General features: G+C 38.0%; 2 protein-coding genes across 2 annotated transcripts; both read left to right on the forward strand.

Moving 5' to 3' along the window:
• Nucleotides 1–1,247: 1,247 nt before the first annotated feature.
• Nucleotides 1,248–2,314, forward strand: LOC113541349 (C-C motif chemokine 24-like). The gene is made up of 4 exons (XM_026938277.3): nucleotides 1,248–1,354; nucleotides 1,510–1,621; nucleotides 1,771–1,845; nucleotides 1,967–2,314. Exons 1-4 carry the CDS (start codon nucleotides 1,300–1,302, stop codon nucleotides 2,088–2,090), a joined length of 366 nt encoding a protein of 121 aa, XP_026794078.1. The 5' UTR covers nucleotides 1,248–1,299; the 3' UTR covers nucleotides 2,091–2,314.
• Nucleotides 2,315–4,947: 2,633 nt separating this feature from the next.
• Nucleotides 4,948–6,961, forward strand: ccl34b.4 (chemokine (C-C motif) ligand 34b, duplicate 4). Its single transcript, XM_034298168.2, has 4 exons — nucleotides 4,948–5,097; nucleotides 5,494–5,620; nucleotides 5,738–5,805; nucleotides 6,183–6,961. The coding sequence occupies exons 1-4, from the start codon at nucleotides 5,013–5,015 to the stop codon at nucleotides 6,203–6,205; spliced, it is 303 nt and encodes a 100-aa protein (XP_034154059.1). The 5' UTR covers nucleotides 4,948–5,012; the 3' UTR covers nucleotides 6,206–6,961.
• Nucleotides 6,962–15,730: the final 8,769 nt, after the last annotated feature.

The following is a 15,730-nucleotide window of genomic DNA, read 5'->3' on the forward strand; positions in this document are numbered from 1 at the left end:
GCACAAATTGTTACAAGTTAACTACATACATTAGACTTATTATATACACCGATCAGCCATAACATTAAAACCACTGACATGTGAAGTGAATAACGTTGATTATCTCATTACAATGGCACCTGTCAAAGGGTGGGATATATTAGTCAGTAAGTGAACAGTCAGTTCTCGAAATTGATGTGTTGGAAGGAGGAAAAATGGGTAAGTGTAAGGAACTGAGCGACTTTGACAAAGGCCAAATTGTGATGGCTGGGTCCATGCGTCTCCAAAGCAGCAGAGCTTGTGGAGTGTTCCCAGTATGCAGTGGTCCAAGGAAGGATAATTGGTGAACCGGCGACAGGGTCATGGGTGCCATTGATGTCCATGGGGAGCAAAGGCTAGTCCGTCTGGTCCAATCCCACAGAAGAGCTACTCTAGCACAAACTGCTGAAAAAGTTAATGCTAGCTATGATAGAAAGGTGTTAGAACACACAGTGCATCGCAGCTTGCTGCGTATGGGGCTGCGTAGCCGCAGACTGGTCACCTGTCCACTGCCAAAAGTGCATACAATGCACAACAAGGAATTAATAAACCACAGATCTACAGTGTACTAATAAATTTTGCCCATTTTCTCATAATTCTTCTCTCTAGGCAAATTTTGATAGTGAACAGCAACCGAAGATGACGGCAGAGAAATGAAGTGATCGATCACTTGAAACTACATGAGCCTTTTGTGTTTATTTCACTTGGAACTTTTTTAAAACATTAGATATGAATCACTCCTCTTCCTGCCCCAAATAATGATTTCAACTGATGTATCTCAGGGTACAGATACATTTTAAGAATAATCTTTCGAACCAAACAGAAAAAAAACGAACCAAATAGAAACAGGTTTTATTTGAGAATACCGTTTGGTATGCTATGTGGTACAAAATTTATGTTATTGTAACTTTTTCTGTCAAAAATATTTTTCGCTTAAAATCCATTAGATTCTCCACTCAGAATGATTTAATCTAGGTTCAGTGCAAGTATTCAACAGTTTTTATTATAGTAGAAATTATGCAATGGAATTCAACAGAGACTGTGGGCTTCTTGTTATGTACCACAAATAATGACTTTCACCCAAAACTGGAAACTACCCAGTAGAGCCATTTATGGTGACTGGTGGGGGAAAATCATCAAAAAAAATGCTCTTGCGAAAGCGTGCTGCTTCATAGTTCCTCTTTTTCTGATATTTAAGGTCATAGCTTGATCTTGAAAACTCAGTCGCTCTTTCAGAAGGAATAGAGAACAGTTGAGAAAGTGCAGACTAACACAGCAGTGATGAGGAACCCGGCTGCCATAGTTGCCATTGCCTTTACCATCTGGATCGCAACAGGTAATGTAATCTGTTCCACATTTTTGACATAGTTGTATTGTTGTGTACTTGTGAGTGAGACACTACTGAATGTTTTAAAGCATTTATTTAAAAAAAAAAGATGTGATTTTTATTCTAAAATGTGCTCCGTGTGTTTTGCGGGTGTATTCATTTAGATGCCGAAAAAGTGAGTCCCTGCTGTGTTGCTGTCTCCCGGTACATGGAGGACGTTACCATCACAGGTTACAGATTACAGGAGAAAAACCTTCCATGCATTAAAGCTGTTGTGTAAGTACAGTCTCATAAAAACCAACACAACAGATAAACACTACAAATACCAAAAACAATCTTAAATGTCTAATTTAAAAATAGAAGAAGAAACAGTGTATATACACAGTACTAGTGTATTCTTCATTAAAATGACTTGTATTTTACAGTTTTCAGACAGAAAGGGGACAGTTCTGCATTGATCCATATCAGCCCTGGGTGAAGAAGAAGATCATTGAGTTTAGGTAATTTTATAGGAATATAAGTCACAAAATTGATATACAAGATATAAAAAGATAAATTTTTAACAGAAACGTGTTTAGCCCCATGACATTCACACAGTTTTTTGGTTTTCTTATTCTCTAGGAGGTCACAAAAGAACAAAATGTCTCCAACCTCTGCCTCACTGCATCTGACCTCAGCACCACGCGATTCAACTGCTAGCACTCAGAGGGTGAAACAACAAACCACAGCTCACTTCAGTGAATAAAAAATTGCAGTGATTGTGAAAAAAAACAAAAAAACTTTTGTATTTAAAGCTATAATTATTTTGTATTTATGTCCAGTTTGCACCCATAATAGGTGTTTATTTAAAATATTTATAACTGTAAAAAATGTATACCATATATATTTATAACTGAAAACCAATGTTTGTTATTGTTTTGTTGCTGTTTGGCTACAAAAAGAGAAACCAATAAAATTGGTTCAGTCTGACTTGTAAGTGTGTACAGTGTTGAACAGGTTTAGTGGACTATAAAATAAGAACTAAAAATAAGAACACCTAAACCTATTACTAATATTAATATTATTAATATTCTCATAATATTCTGAAAACAAACTAAAAAAAACTGTAGTTAATTAGGTAGAAACATAGATCACATTATTAATCCCAGTGGGAAAATCACAATTACAACAGCAGCCAAAAAGCAGAGTGAGCAAGCAAGAAATATTCAATATATAATAGAAATAAATATATTGTGTAAAAATGATTTAATATAGAATATACAGTGCAGGCCCCATTTGTTTTGACATTTTATGTTGCAACCTTATGCTAAAATGCTTTAATTTTTTTTCACATCAATCTACACTCCATACCCCATAATGACAAAGCAAAAACCAGACTTGTGATAACTTAGTATAACTTACTTAACAAATTTATTAAAAAGAAAAAAAATTAAATATCACATTGACATAAGTATTCAGACCCTTTGCTATGACATTTAAATTTAGCTCAGGTGCATCCTATTTCACTGGATCATCTTTGAGATGTTTCTACACTTTGATTGGAGTCCATCTGTGGCAAATTCAATTGATTGGACATGAATTGGAAAGGCACACACTTGTCTATACAAGGTCTAACAGCTGAAAATGCATTTCAAAACCAAGCCTTGAGGTCAAAGGAAGTGCCTGCAGAGCTCAGAGACAGGATTGTGTCAAGGCACAGATCTGGAGAAGGCTACAAAAAATTTCTGCTGCATTGAAGGTTTCCAAGAGCACAGTGGCCTCCATAATTCTTAAATGGAAGAAGTTTGAAAAAACTAGGTCTCATCCCAGAGCTGGCCACCTGGCCAAACTGAGCAATCAGGGGAGAAGGACCTTGGTAAGAGAGGAAACCAAGAACCCGATGGTCACTCTGGTTGAGCTCCAGAGATTATGTGTGGAGATGGGAAAAACTTGCAGAAGGTCAACCATCACTGCAACACTCCACCGACCTGGGCTTTATGGCAGAGTGGCCAGACCGAAGCCTCTCCTCAGTGCAAGACACATGAAAGCCTGCTTGGAATTTGACTATGACTGTGAGAAACAAGATTCTCTGGTCTGCTGAAACAAATATTGAACTGTTTGGCCTCAATTCCAAGTGTCATGTCTGGAGGAAACTAGGCACCACTCATCACCTGCGCAATACCATCCCAACAGTGAAGAATGGTGCTGGTGGTAGCATCACACTGTGGGGGTGTTTTTCAGCGGCAGCGACTGGGGGACTGGTCAAAGTAGAAAGAAAGCTGAACACAGCAAAACACAGAGATATCCTTAATGAAAAGCTGTTCCACAACACTCAGGACCTCAGACTGGGCCAAAGGTTCACCTTCCAACAGGACAAGCACACAGCCAAGACAACACAAGAGTGGCTTAGGGACAACTCTGTGAATGTCCTTGAGTGGCCCAGCCAGAGCCTGGACTTGAACCCAATCGTAATATCTCTGGAGAGACCAGAAAATGTCTGTCCACTGATGGTCCCCATCCAACCTGAGAGGCCTTGACAGGATCTGCAGAGAAGAATGGCAGAAAATCCCCAAATCCAGATGTGAAAAGCTTGTTGCATCATACCCAGAAAGAATTGAGGCTGTAATCGCTGCCAAAGGTGCTTCAACTAAGTATTGAGTTAGGGGTCTGAATACTTATGTCAATGTTATATTTCATTTTTTTCTTTTTAATAAATTTGCTAAGTTATCACAAATCTGGTTTTTACTTTGTCGTTATGGGGTACGGAATGTAGATTGATGTGAAAAAATAAATTAAAGCATTTTAGCATAAGGCTGCAACATAACAAAATATGAAAAAAATTAAGGCGTCTGAATACTTCCGGCATGCACTGTAACGTAAATATAACCACATCTACAAAAGTCCTCTGAATAAATGTAAATGACAGTGCAGTGGTTCCAAGAGTAAATTTATGATTTGTAGATTTTCATGTGTGATCATACTGGTAACATCAAATCGAAAAAGAACATAGTGTGGTGTAAAGATAAAGCTTCAAAATGGAAATGTTTTTAGTTAACAAAACAAGGGCTTGTATGATCTCAAAACCAATTTGTCATTTCTGAAAATCCTGTTTGCTGACTACATACTAATATTCATTGTAGATGTGTAGAGATCTTTGGATGAGATATGAGGCATATCTAACACCCCACAGCTTTATGTATTTTCCTGTAAGCAAAGAAAAAAAATAATAAAATCTCCAAATATAAAAGCAGTAAAAGGTTCTACAGGTAGTTCAAACATTTAGCATTTTGGGCTGCAAAGGTTTTCTCTTCATGCTCCTTGTCTCTATAGAGCTAGATAATAAATCTGACAACAATATAGCAAGCAATTATAGTGCAGTTTCATATTAAAGAGTTGGAATGTTCTTGCATGCTTTTTTTCTTCACATCTTTGTCAAGCTCCTGACATGCTTATTTCTGCTGACTATGTTTCGGGGGCTCAATGTGGGCTAGAGGTGTTAGCCATATTTCAAAAAATGTGGTCAATCGCACAGAAAATATGCAGTGCTACAGTTAATGGTGTAAAGTTTGACGCACTATTTTTTTTTTCCCTCTTGCTCTGGCTCAGTAATAAAAGAGAAGCATCCTCACAGTTACCAACCAGTAGCTGACTGAAACCAACCCACTGAAAGATCTACCCACTGAGAACCATGCTGGATTGCAGTAAAAACTGGCACACTTTTTTGGTTGTGCTGCTTGCACTTTTTGGATGCATCACCGCTGCACCTGGTAACTGTAAGTATCCCTACAAGTCAATGCATCGCTAAAACCCTTCCCTGTAAAGACATCTATATTCATCTAGAAAAAAAAAAGACAACTAAAATGTGTTTAGAGGACAGACAGTACATGAACTGTGAAACTGCATACAGTTAAGGCATTCAGCATTTGTAGATATTTGTTTGCTGCACTACATTTGTGCTACCTTATGTGCTACATTCATGTGCTAAAAAATGCTTTACAGTTTGTTTAAATGCAAAACATCGGAGAGTGTTGTTTTAAAGATGGGTATGTTTGAATTCAGATGTTTTACTTTGGCATTTTGATACTTTGTCAGCTACAGTTGAATTTCATCACATAGAAACAGTTATTTATTTTGTAAAAATAGAAATAAAAAAGCGTATTCTCTTCCAGATCGTCGACCTACCAAAGTTGGTCTCGTGTGCTGTGAGGCAGTCTCCAAAGCAGTTATACCACCTTCTATAAAGCTCACTGCATACAAGCGCCAGAATGCCCTGAAACCTTGTGTGGAAGCTGTCATGTAACTCCTCCTCACACTCTAACATTTAACTTTTTTTAAATAAAATTCTCTAAAAGACTGAAATGCTAAAATGATAAACAAAATTTCTTCTTTTCCTTTCCCATCAATTCTTTATAGATTTTTCTCAGAGAATGAAAAATATTGCTCTGACCCTGCTGCACGCTGGATCCCAAAGAAAATGAAAGGTATTGTATGAACATCACTCTACCAAGTCACTCTACCTTTCAAACCACTACTCTAAAGTCTGCCTGTCTGATGCCAGTGTTTATCTTAAAGGGATTAATATGTAAAAATAACTTATATCACATTATTCTAAGACTGAGACTTGAGATAAACTTGTAATAATTATAGCACATCATTAACTTGGGAGTAAGTCACTGACTGATGATCTTTTCCATGATGTAACGCAAATTGTCTGAAATATCATAATATCAGTATTGTGCACTTAGGATGTAAATGAATCTTGTTATGAATTACAAAGTTAAATTTCAAACTATTTTTCTAGATTGGTAGCATGACTAGCGGTTACTACTGGTTTTAAACTATCTGATCTGTCTTACAGGTTTGACAGAGATCAAGGAATGAAAATGCCAGACAAATCGTTTGCAGCCACCTTCCTTTTTGCCTGCAATATTTTTTACATACATTAAAAGCAAAAAATAAAAATTAAAAAAAAAAATAATAATATTAATAAATAAATATGTTGCATTACTTCAAACAGTTTTACATACAATGCAAGGTAGAATGTAGACCGTTTTGCATGACTTAATGTACACCTACGTAGTGCTAGGAACCATTATGCTCCAAGGTCAGGTTTTACTATGACTGTAAGCTTTGCTGTAACCCTTTGTATCGCTTTATTTTAATGTGCTTCCACCAGTTTAATATAGTCGACAGTTTAAATACTGTGAACTCTTAAAGCTACTTGATTAATGAAAATAATGATGCATAGTAGTACGGTTCACCTTTAAAATTTCATAGTTTTTGAAAAAGGACATATGTGCTTACTTTAATACAAGTGTACTGAATTCTTAGAAGCCTCAAGGCTTCTTTGTTGTTCCTCTATGTAAACTCCTACAAATGAGTGTTTTTCTATCAGTAACGATCCCAAGTAGAATGCTACTTTCACACGTAATCGATCTTGCTTCAGTAAGTCCAGAGAGAGTTGACGAGTGTTTGCTTTACCTAGGTAGTAAGCAACACCTACTGAAACTGACGTATAATATCTGTGTCATATATTGCAATATTTGTAATATTTGCAGAATATTTTATAAGCAATGTCTGCATTTTCACCAATGAAACAGTCTACATAATAAAACACCATTACCTTGCAAAAAAAAATATTTTTTTTCTCCTTGCGCTTCAACGACTAATGACTTGATCTGATCTAATCAATATATTTAATATACTCAATGTTTATATTGATACTGCATACTATGATTATTATTACCGGGAAACAAGACAGTGCCAGGTGTGGAACCGTAGGCAGAGTAGTATTTTTGAAAAAAAAAATAATAACAATAATTCAAGCCAAACTGTGTCCAAAGTCCAAAGACCAGGAAAACATATAGGCTAATATCAAAAACAAAGTTAGCACTTTTTACATAGGCCAGGAAGAATAAGGAAAATAGGTGGAAGTAATTGATAACCTTAACAATGAACCGGTAACTGTGATCTCTGGTGGAGCATAATTAGGAAAAAAGAATAATAATGTGAGTCTCGCAAACAGTTTGAGTGACAGCACTGAGTTCTTTTCAAAAGGATCACATCACTCGTCACTTGTTACTTCAACTCAGGGGTGTCACTCTAGTCCTGAAGTGCCATCTCCTCACAGTTGTAGTTTTTCTAACACGTCAAATCCAGCACATGAAAGGCTTGGCAGTTAACCAATGAATTAAAGCATGCTTTGAATTTGAGTCATTAGAAAGATAACACTGTCAGCATTCAAAAGCAGCAAACATGATCTCAGATACAATTAATATGAATTTTAACAAGCAAGGGTGATGTGCTTGGATTTTGTTCCATTTCATATAAATGAAAAGATATGAACAAACCCCAAACCCACCAACCTAAACCTTCCCAACATAATTAAAGCTACAGTACACAGAATTTTTTTGATAAAAATAAAAAATAATAATGATGCCTGTGCTGCTGTGAATCTCCCTGACTAACCTTTAACAGTAACCTGTATGTTAGGGATGTTGGGTCATCATATGTCAGATCAGATATATCAAACATCATCACTCCCCATCATCACAACTTTAGTCATGAAGAGAAAGTGAAAGTGTAAATAAAGCAAACAAAGTCTGAGATACAGCAAGATTCAGATATTATGCTATAGAAATAAAAATAATTCAGGCGTGATGGCATTTCAGCTTTTTTTCCCTGCTGAAATGGCAAGGCCTTTATTTGGTCTCATGACAGCCAGCTAATGGCTGTGTTCCTTTTTATTATCTAGTGTAGCTTTTAGCTACTGTGCTAACACTATCTCACTTTTGCCAAACTTTTTTAGAGGGCTGGAGAACAAAATAAAAATTTTCGGAAACAAATATTGAAAACTATGAGGCATCATAATTTCATTCTCTCTCCTGAATGAATTCTGACTGATCCCGTCTGCTGCCACAGAAACTCTTGACCAATCCCGCCCGGTCTCTCCGAAAGTTTGCCCAATCCCAAGATGCATCCACAGATGAATGGATGGACAGATGGATAAACATACAGACAACCCGAACATAATGGGTTAAAAACATAATGCCTCCACCACCTAGAGGCAGAGACATAACAAATTAGTCATTTAAACCATTAAAATGTGAGTAGGAACAGGATAGTGCCACACAAATTCTTTATACACTCTAAAGTTAATGAATGTGGTCTTTCTTTGTCCAGCAAGCTTCAAATCTGACTACCCACTCATCCTGTCAAGAAAATAAAAATGCTCCCACTCTTTTTTGTTCCAACACACACGTCTCAGTGCAGGCCTGACACTGTGGGATTACCTCAGAGCAACCTCTTCCCTTTCAACATGAATACTTTAGCTAGATAATGTTGGTTAACTTCATTCTGTAGTTTTATGTACTGATTATAATTTATGCATTATTTTCCATAGAGTAGATAGGTAGGTAGCTAGCAATAGTTAGCAGTTTTACCACCAAGAAATCAGTGCTGCTACTGGTGACCAATATCAAATTGTTCAGCTTTTTCCACCCCAAAAAGTGATTCTCAGCTCTTGGTGGTCCAGGAAATCTGTGTTGCCATTCACAACTAGATGGGACCACACAGGGACTGATTACCGACCAGGCTTAATGGCTATGTGGTCATGTTCTATTCATTTCAAATCTGAGCAAAGATTTGAAATGAATAGAACATGAGCCAATGATTATAAAGTCACAGAATCTGAAAAAAAAAATTACGAATTGTATTGGTGATTTGTAGATCAGGCCCTGTTTTTAACTGGAGCTAGATAAGCTGATGAAAAAAACATATATAACTGTAAAAGTGGGTAGCGGAAGAGAAAACTTAAAAAGAAATAGATCCACACCACATGGATGCCAGGAAAAGACATTTAAATAACTGGGATGGATTTATAAGTAGCTATAGCTCCAATGAATTAAAAAGTTGAATAATAGGGATGCAGTTTCTTGCTTTAAGCAGTAAAAGTGGTCGCTTAAGGCCCCCGGATCACCAGGGTGACCCATAATTTTTAAAATTGATATGCAAAAAAGAAAACTCTACTAACAATTATGATACATGTATCATGCAGTCACAGAGGGCCCCTTTTGTCTGCTTTTATTTGCTTCTGCTTGTTGATATATATATATATATATATATATATATATATATATATATATATATATATATATATATACATACATACATAGTGGCTAACTAGATAGTTAGTATCTAGGGTGCACACAAGGCATTTCACATTTCAACTTTTTCACACTATCCAGAATTCACAGCAGATCCATAGCATGATGACTGCCATTGTACACATCTCACTACAGTTTCTACGGTTTCTGGTTTGATCGCAGTCTGAATGCAGACTGTGTGCTTCGCGTCACACTTGTGTCTAAAAATGAGTCGTGTGTGGTGTATATAATATTTATAATATATAATATATATAATATTTTTATTATTTATTTAAAATATTCAGCCTAACTAACCAACACCAATAAGTTAGTTAATGCTAGCTATATAAAGAGCCTACAATGGGCACGTGAGCATCAGAACTGGACCATGGAGCAATGGAAGAAGGTGGCCTGGTCTGCTGAATCATGTTTTCATTTACATCATGTGGATGGATGGGTGTGTGTGTGCCTCGCTTACCTGGGGAAGAGATGGCACCAGGATGCACTATGGGAAGAAGGTAAGCCAGTAGAGGCAGTGTGATGCTCTGGGAAACCTTGGGTCCTGGCATTCATGTGGATGTTACTTGCTAAACTTACTAAACATTGTTGCAGTTTAGTACACCCCTTCAAGTATACCCCTTCAAGTACACCCCTTCATGGCAACAGTATTCCCTAATGGCAGTGGCCTCTTGCAGCAGGATAATGCACCCTGCAACACTGCAAAAATTGTTCAGGAATGGTTTGAGGAACATGACAAAGAGTTCAAGGTGTTGACTTGGCCTCCAAATTCCCCAGATCTCAATCCAATCGAGCATATGTGATATGCACTGGACAAACAAGTCTGATCCATGGAGGCCCCATCTCGCAACTTACAGGACTTAAAGGATCTGCTGCTACCATCTTGGTGCCAGATACCACAGCACACCTTCAGTGGTTCATGTCTTGACTGGTCAGAGTTGTTCTGGCAGCACAAGGGGGACCTACACAATATCAGGCAGGTGGTTTTAATATTATAGCTGATGTTTATTAATGTTATAGTGGTATCTGGCACTACATACATCAAAAATGCTGACAGACAGAATTTGATTTTAACATCCCTGATCAAGAGTTAGTTAATATTTACTCTTTATTATATATTAAACTATTTTTCCCTCATCCATGATAACAAAGTATTAATACTTAGTATTAAAGTATTAAATATACTAAGCTTAGGCACCTACAGTCAGATTAAAAATAAACTCCAAACTAATATGAGACAAAGAAGGTTTTTTAGTCCCGTCTGACTGTATGGACATGGACTTTTCTGACATCTGGAAAAACTGGGTATGTGTAATGTTTCTTGGCTTCATGTAACTGCTCATGGGCCAAAATGATTTGGGTACAAATCATTGATTAATGCAGTTTGAATAAATATGATTCAGATTTTCTCTTCAGGCTAATTTATCTGGCTCCCTATAGAACAGGTTTATAAATCTGGACAGTGTCATAGCAAACAAGCATATGTCTGGCAGTTTTTTTGAATGCACTGACATTTTCCTGTATACCCCGTTTGCAAGTTGTCTTCTCTTCTTCTGCTGCAAGCATGCACATTTTTGCTGACTGTGTTCCTGGGGGCTCAGTACAAGGTAGACGTGTGGGGCACATTTTTAAAACATTGTCAGGCTCAGTATAAAAATAATGGTGTATATGCAGAGGTGTTTTTGATACGCTTCTTATTTATCTCCGACTTGGAAAAAAGATTTAACAGCACCATTCTACTTATAACTATGCTGGAATGGGACAAAAAAAATGTGCACTGATTGTGTTTTGTGATTGTGCTGTTTACGCTTTTTGGATTCATCAGTGCTGTACCTGGTAACTGTAAGTATCCATGCAGGACTTGTATCATTATATGAGTAAAATCGTTCTCTGTGAAGGAGTCCATCAAGAAAAGCAAACTGAAAAGGTGTTTTGGGAATATATAGTACATGCATTTTCATTTACATTTCTGGCATTTGACAGATGCCTTTATCCAGAGCAACCTACACACAAAAAACATTGTAGAGCTATTAATTTAAATATAGTTATTTCATTCAACATTTGTAGATATTTGTTTCCTAGGGGACATTTATACTGATTTATACTTCATTGATGATAATGTTTATTAACCAAACAGTTGATAGTGTTGCGTTATAATGTTTCATTCCATCCATGAGTAAAAATAAGAGCATAACAACCAATACGAACTAATGCCCTAAATAATTTTGGTGGTTATTATTATTATTATTATTATTATTACAAGGTAACTGCTTAATATATTATCTATGTCTACATACAACTTCCATAAGACCATGTGGCCTACAAATATGGCAACCACAGACTCCAACTCCCAGCACACATGTTCTAATTCATTCGATTAATGATCACAAACAACTGGACTCAATCACAGCCACAGTATTTAAGAACACTCACTCCACTCACTCATTGCAAAGTATATGCTCTGTGTTTGAATATCAGCCATTACCAAGCCTTATATATTGTCATGATCTTTTTTCTGGTTTCCTCATTTTAGCTCTTGCCTAGCCCAATTAATACTTCGCCTGTGCCTGATCTTTGCCTATTCTCTGATCCTGATTTTGCTTCACATATCTGCAAGCCTTGACAACCTTATAAAGCCCAGAAACCAAGTCCCAAGTAGTATTTCTCCCTGAATATCACGAATTTCCAGAAATCTTCAGCAAAGTCAAAGCCAGTGGGCTATAGATGAGTACATCAAGGAGGCCCTGAAACAGGGGTGCATTCGCCCTTAACCATTAACGGCATCCGCAGGCTTCTTTTATGTGGAGAAGAAATGGGGTGGCCTACGGCCTTGCATAGACTATCGAGGACTAAATCACGTCACTGTCAAGTATCATGTTCCCCTAGCACTAGTCCCTGCAGCTTTAGAACAAATGCAGGAGGCCAAAATCTTCACGAAACTGATTCTCAGAGGGCATACAACTTCGTGCGTATCCATGAAGGGGAAAAGTGGAAAATGGCCATTAGCACCACCACTGGCCATTTCGAATACTGCGTCTTGCCATATGGACTCTCTTCAATGCCAGCAATGTTCCAGTGCCTTATTAATATGGGATATGCTGGGAATGTTCGTCATTACTTACATAGACAATATCCTGATTTACTCCCCTAACAAGGAGACACAGGTCAGCTGTATCAAAAAGTTGCTATCCAGGCTTCTCGAGGATAAACTCTACATAAAGGGAGGAAATTGTGAGTTTTGTGTATCTCAAGTCGCATTTCTCGGATACATCATTGGCCCAGAAGGGGTGTTCATGGACCAGGACAAGGTCACTGCTGTCACCAACTGGCCCATTCCCACAACATCAACGTGCAACGATTTCTAGGATTTGGCAGTTTTTATTGGAGATTCATCCGAGGCTTCAGCATCATGGCATCACTCCTAACAGACCTGCTGAAGAGGGGACAGAAAAGGTTGAGGTGGAATCCTTCAGTGACCTAAGCATTTGAATACCTCAAAGAAGCATTCACCTTAGCCCCATCCTAAATCATCCTGATCCTTCCAAGGCCTTCATACTGGAGGTGGATGCCTCTGAGACAGGAGTGGGGGCTGGGACATGGGGCATCGATCAGGAGATACAAAACACACCAGAGGTGAGAACTCCCACGCAGTGCCCAACAGGGGAAACGTATGTGCCCTCTCATATCTGCGACAAGCTGATCTTTTTTTTGCTCACACCTCCCCTGCTACAGGACACCCCTACTACTCCATTGCAAATACTGGTGGCCCCATCTTTGCCCAAGCAAAAGTACCTCGCAGGCTGCCTGCAGGAAAACTACTCCTTCTACCTACTCCACAGTGACCATGGTCACTCTGAGCTATCGACTTTGTCACAGATCTCTCCTCATCACAGAACAATACTGTCATCATGGTGGTTATCGATCATTTCCCCCTTCATCTGCTTCCTTTCCCCAGCCTGCCATCTGCCTTCAAAATGGCAGAACTGAATTATCTTCAATAATGTGTTTAGGTACTTTGTTATCCCAGAGGATACAGTGAGTGACAAGGGAGCTTAGTTCTCATGTATGGGGAGGATTCATGGAGAAACTTGGAATCTCAGTGATCCTAACATCAGGATATCATCCCCAGGCTAATGGCCAAGTGGAGGGAACCCACCAACACCTCAATCACATGGCGCAAGTAACGAAGGAATTCACAGATCAACACAAAGGAGAATCACCTGGTTGTGAACCAGATGACCAGGAATGACTGTCGACTAAAGATCTTCACAATACAGAAGGATGCAGAAAATTATCACATCGCTACATGGGCTCATTCAAGATTCTTCAGAGAATAAATGAAGTTACATACAAACTTGGCCTGCCATGACACAGCTACCTAGCCCCATCTTTCCATGTCTCCTGACTAAAGCCAGTCACACCAGGTCCCCTCATAATAATAGCTTTCATAAGAAAGCTTTCATAATAAAGCTTTTGTGTACCTAGATCTGTGTCCGTGTCTGCCACCTAACAATCCTAATAACTGGAGTATATTTTAGCAGAGCTAAACTAAGACAAGTGTAATTTGTGATTGTTGCTATTGCAGCAATAATTGCCTTATATTCTTCACATTTATATTCTTCATACAACAAGCTGCTTCTCCTTTCCATGCATCACACCATTGACTTTTGGGAATCGCACACTTTTACATAAGCACACATGGATTAAGCAGAGCCTGACTGTCTAAAGATGGCTTGATATAGAAAGCTGTTACTGAGCATCATAAAACATGATAATACTTGGTTAGTAACCAATGTTATGTCAAACCGGTTGGCTAACACAGGCCATAGGCAAACAGGAAAATGGGTTTATGAGTAATCAGCTGTGAAAAATCAAAAACTAATGAGTACCAAACTGACTAGGAAAACTCAATTCTGACTCAGTGAAATATTATAAGACTTATTGCAATTATGATGACTGTTAGTATATTTTTTAGGCTAGGGGAAGTAACAGACAACAGTCTCTCTCTGAACATCAGCAAAACCAAGGAGCTGGTTGTGGACTTCAGGAAGAGGCTCAGGTGAACAAAGAAAGGCAAAGGTTGTACCATCTGAGACTGATGAGGAAATTCAGGGTCTCCCAAGCGATCCTGAAAATGTTCTATACCGGGGCTATAGAAAGTTTACTGATTCAGTGCATCTCTGTGTGGTATAGTAACTGCTCAACCCAGGATCGCAAAGCCCTGCAGAGAGTGGTACGCTTAGCTGAGCACATCTCCGAGTCTGCTCTCCCCTCTCTGCACTTCATCTACACCAGGAGATCTGCTAAAATCATCAGGGACTCCACCCACCCCGGTAAATGTCTGTTCAGGCCCTCTGCAATCAGGCAAGCACTTCTGTTGTCTAATGACTAAAACTAAGAGGATCAGGAGGAGCTTCTTCCCTCAGGCCATCAGACTCCTCAACACGGACATGTCCACCATACAGATCACTTAGGACTCTATAAACAACTATCCACCATACAGATCCCTCAGGACTCCATAAAGACTCTCCAGTCACTCTGCACTCCACTGACACTCTTTGTATACAGTAACTTTGTATTGTTACTACTCGTAACATACTTGCTTATTTTGTACACCCCTTTTTGCACATCTCTGTACATATATTTCTTATTCTTATTATCTTATTTCTTATTATTTCTTATTCATTTCTGATTTTTTATGCACAGTCTAGAGAGGAGTAGGCCAGATTCTCATTTTACTGTAGGTTATATACTGTATATAACTATGTATGTGATATTTTTTTTTGTTCCAAAGTATTTTTATTGAATATTTTGTCATGAAAATATGAAATGAAACATATAATACAGTTAGACATCTTTTTCATCTTTTAAATAACATCCCTACCCACAACAATTCCCCCTGTTGCACAATTATACATTTAAGCTTTCTAATATGAAGAAAGAAAGAGAAAAAAAAAAAAACATCTACTCCTCTGAGATAACTGAGGGGTCCATCTTCTTTATCTGATCTAAAACAGGTTGCCAAGTAATATAAAACATGTTGGTACAGCCTCTTATAGTATCAGCGGTATCACTGTGTATGTTGGAACTAAACTCACACACACACACACACACACACACACACTCACACTCATTCAACTTCATACATTCATTAAGTTATTACAAACAAGTTGGCTTGTTCTACTGTTTACATTGTACATTCCACAACTGCTACTGCTGCTCTGCTCGGTTCTTTTTGCACATC

This window comes from Pangasianodon hypophthalmus, chromosome 22, assembly GCF_027358585.1.
Source record: "Pangasianodon hypophthalmus isolate fPanHyp1 chromosome 22, fPanHyp1.pri, whole genome shotgun sequence".
NCBI lineage: Eukaryota > Metazoa > Chordata > Actinopteri > Siluriformes > Pangasiidae > Pangasianodon > Pangasianodon hypophthalmus.

Bases quoted from the DNA above. Each gene is read 5' to 3' on its own strand.
- LOC113541349 (XM_026938277.3), top strand. From the start codon at position 1,300: ATGAGGAACCCGGCTGCCATAGTTGCCATTGCCTTTACCATCTGGATC. The intron at 1,622-1,770 runs GTAAGTACAGTC...TGTATTTTACAG, and splicing joins CCATGCATTAAAGCTGTTGT to TTTTCAGACAGAAAGGGGAC. The intron at 1,846-1,966 runs GTAATTTTATAG...CTTATTCTCTAG, and splicing joins AAGAAGATCATTGAGTTTAG to GAGGTCACAAAAGAACAAAA.
- ccl34b.4 (XM_034298168.2), top strand. From the start codon at position 5,013: ATGCTGGATTGCAGTAAAAACTGGCACACTTTTTTGGTTGTGCTGCTT. The intron at 5,098-5,493 runs GTAAGTATCCCT...ATTCTCTTCCAG, and splicing joins CACCGCTGCACCTGGTAACT to ATCGTCGACCTACCAAAGTT. The intron at 5,806-6,182 runs GTATTGTATGAA...TCTGTCTTACAG, and splicing joins GATCCCAAAGAAAATGAAAG to GTTTGACAGAGATCAAGGAA.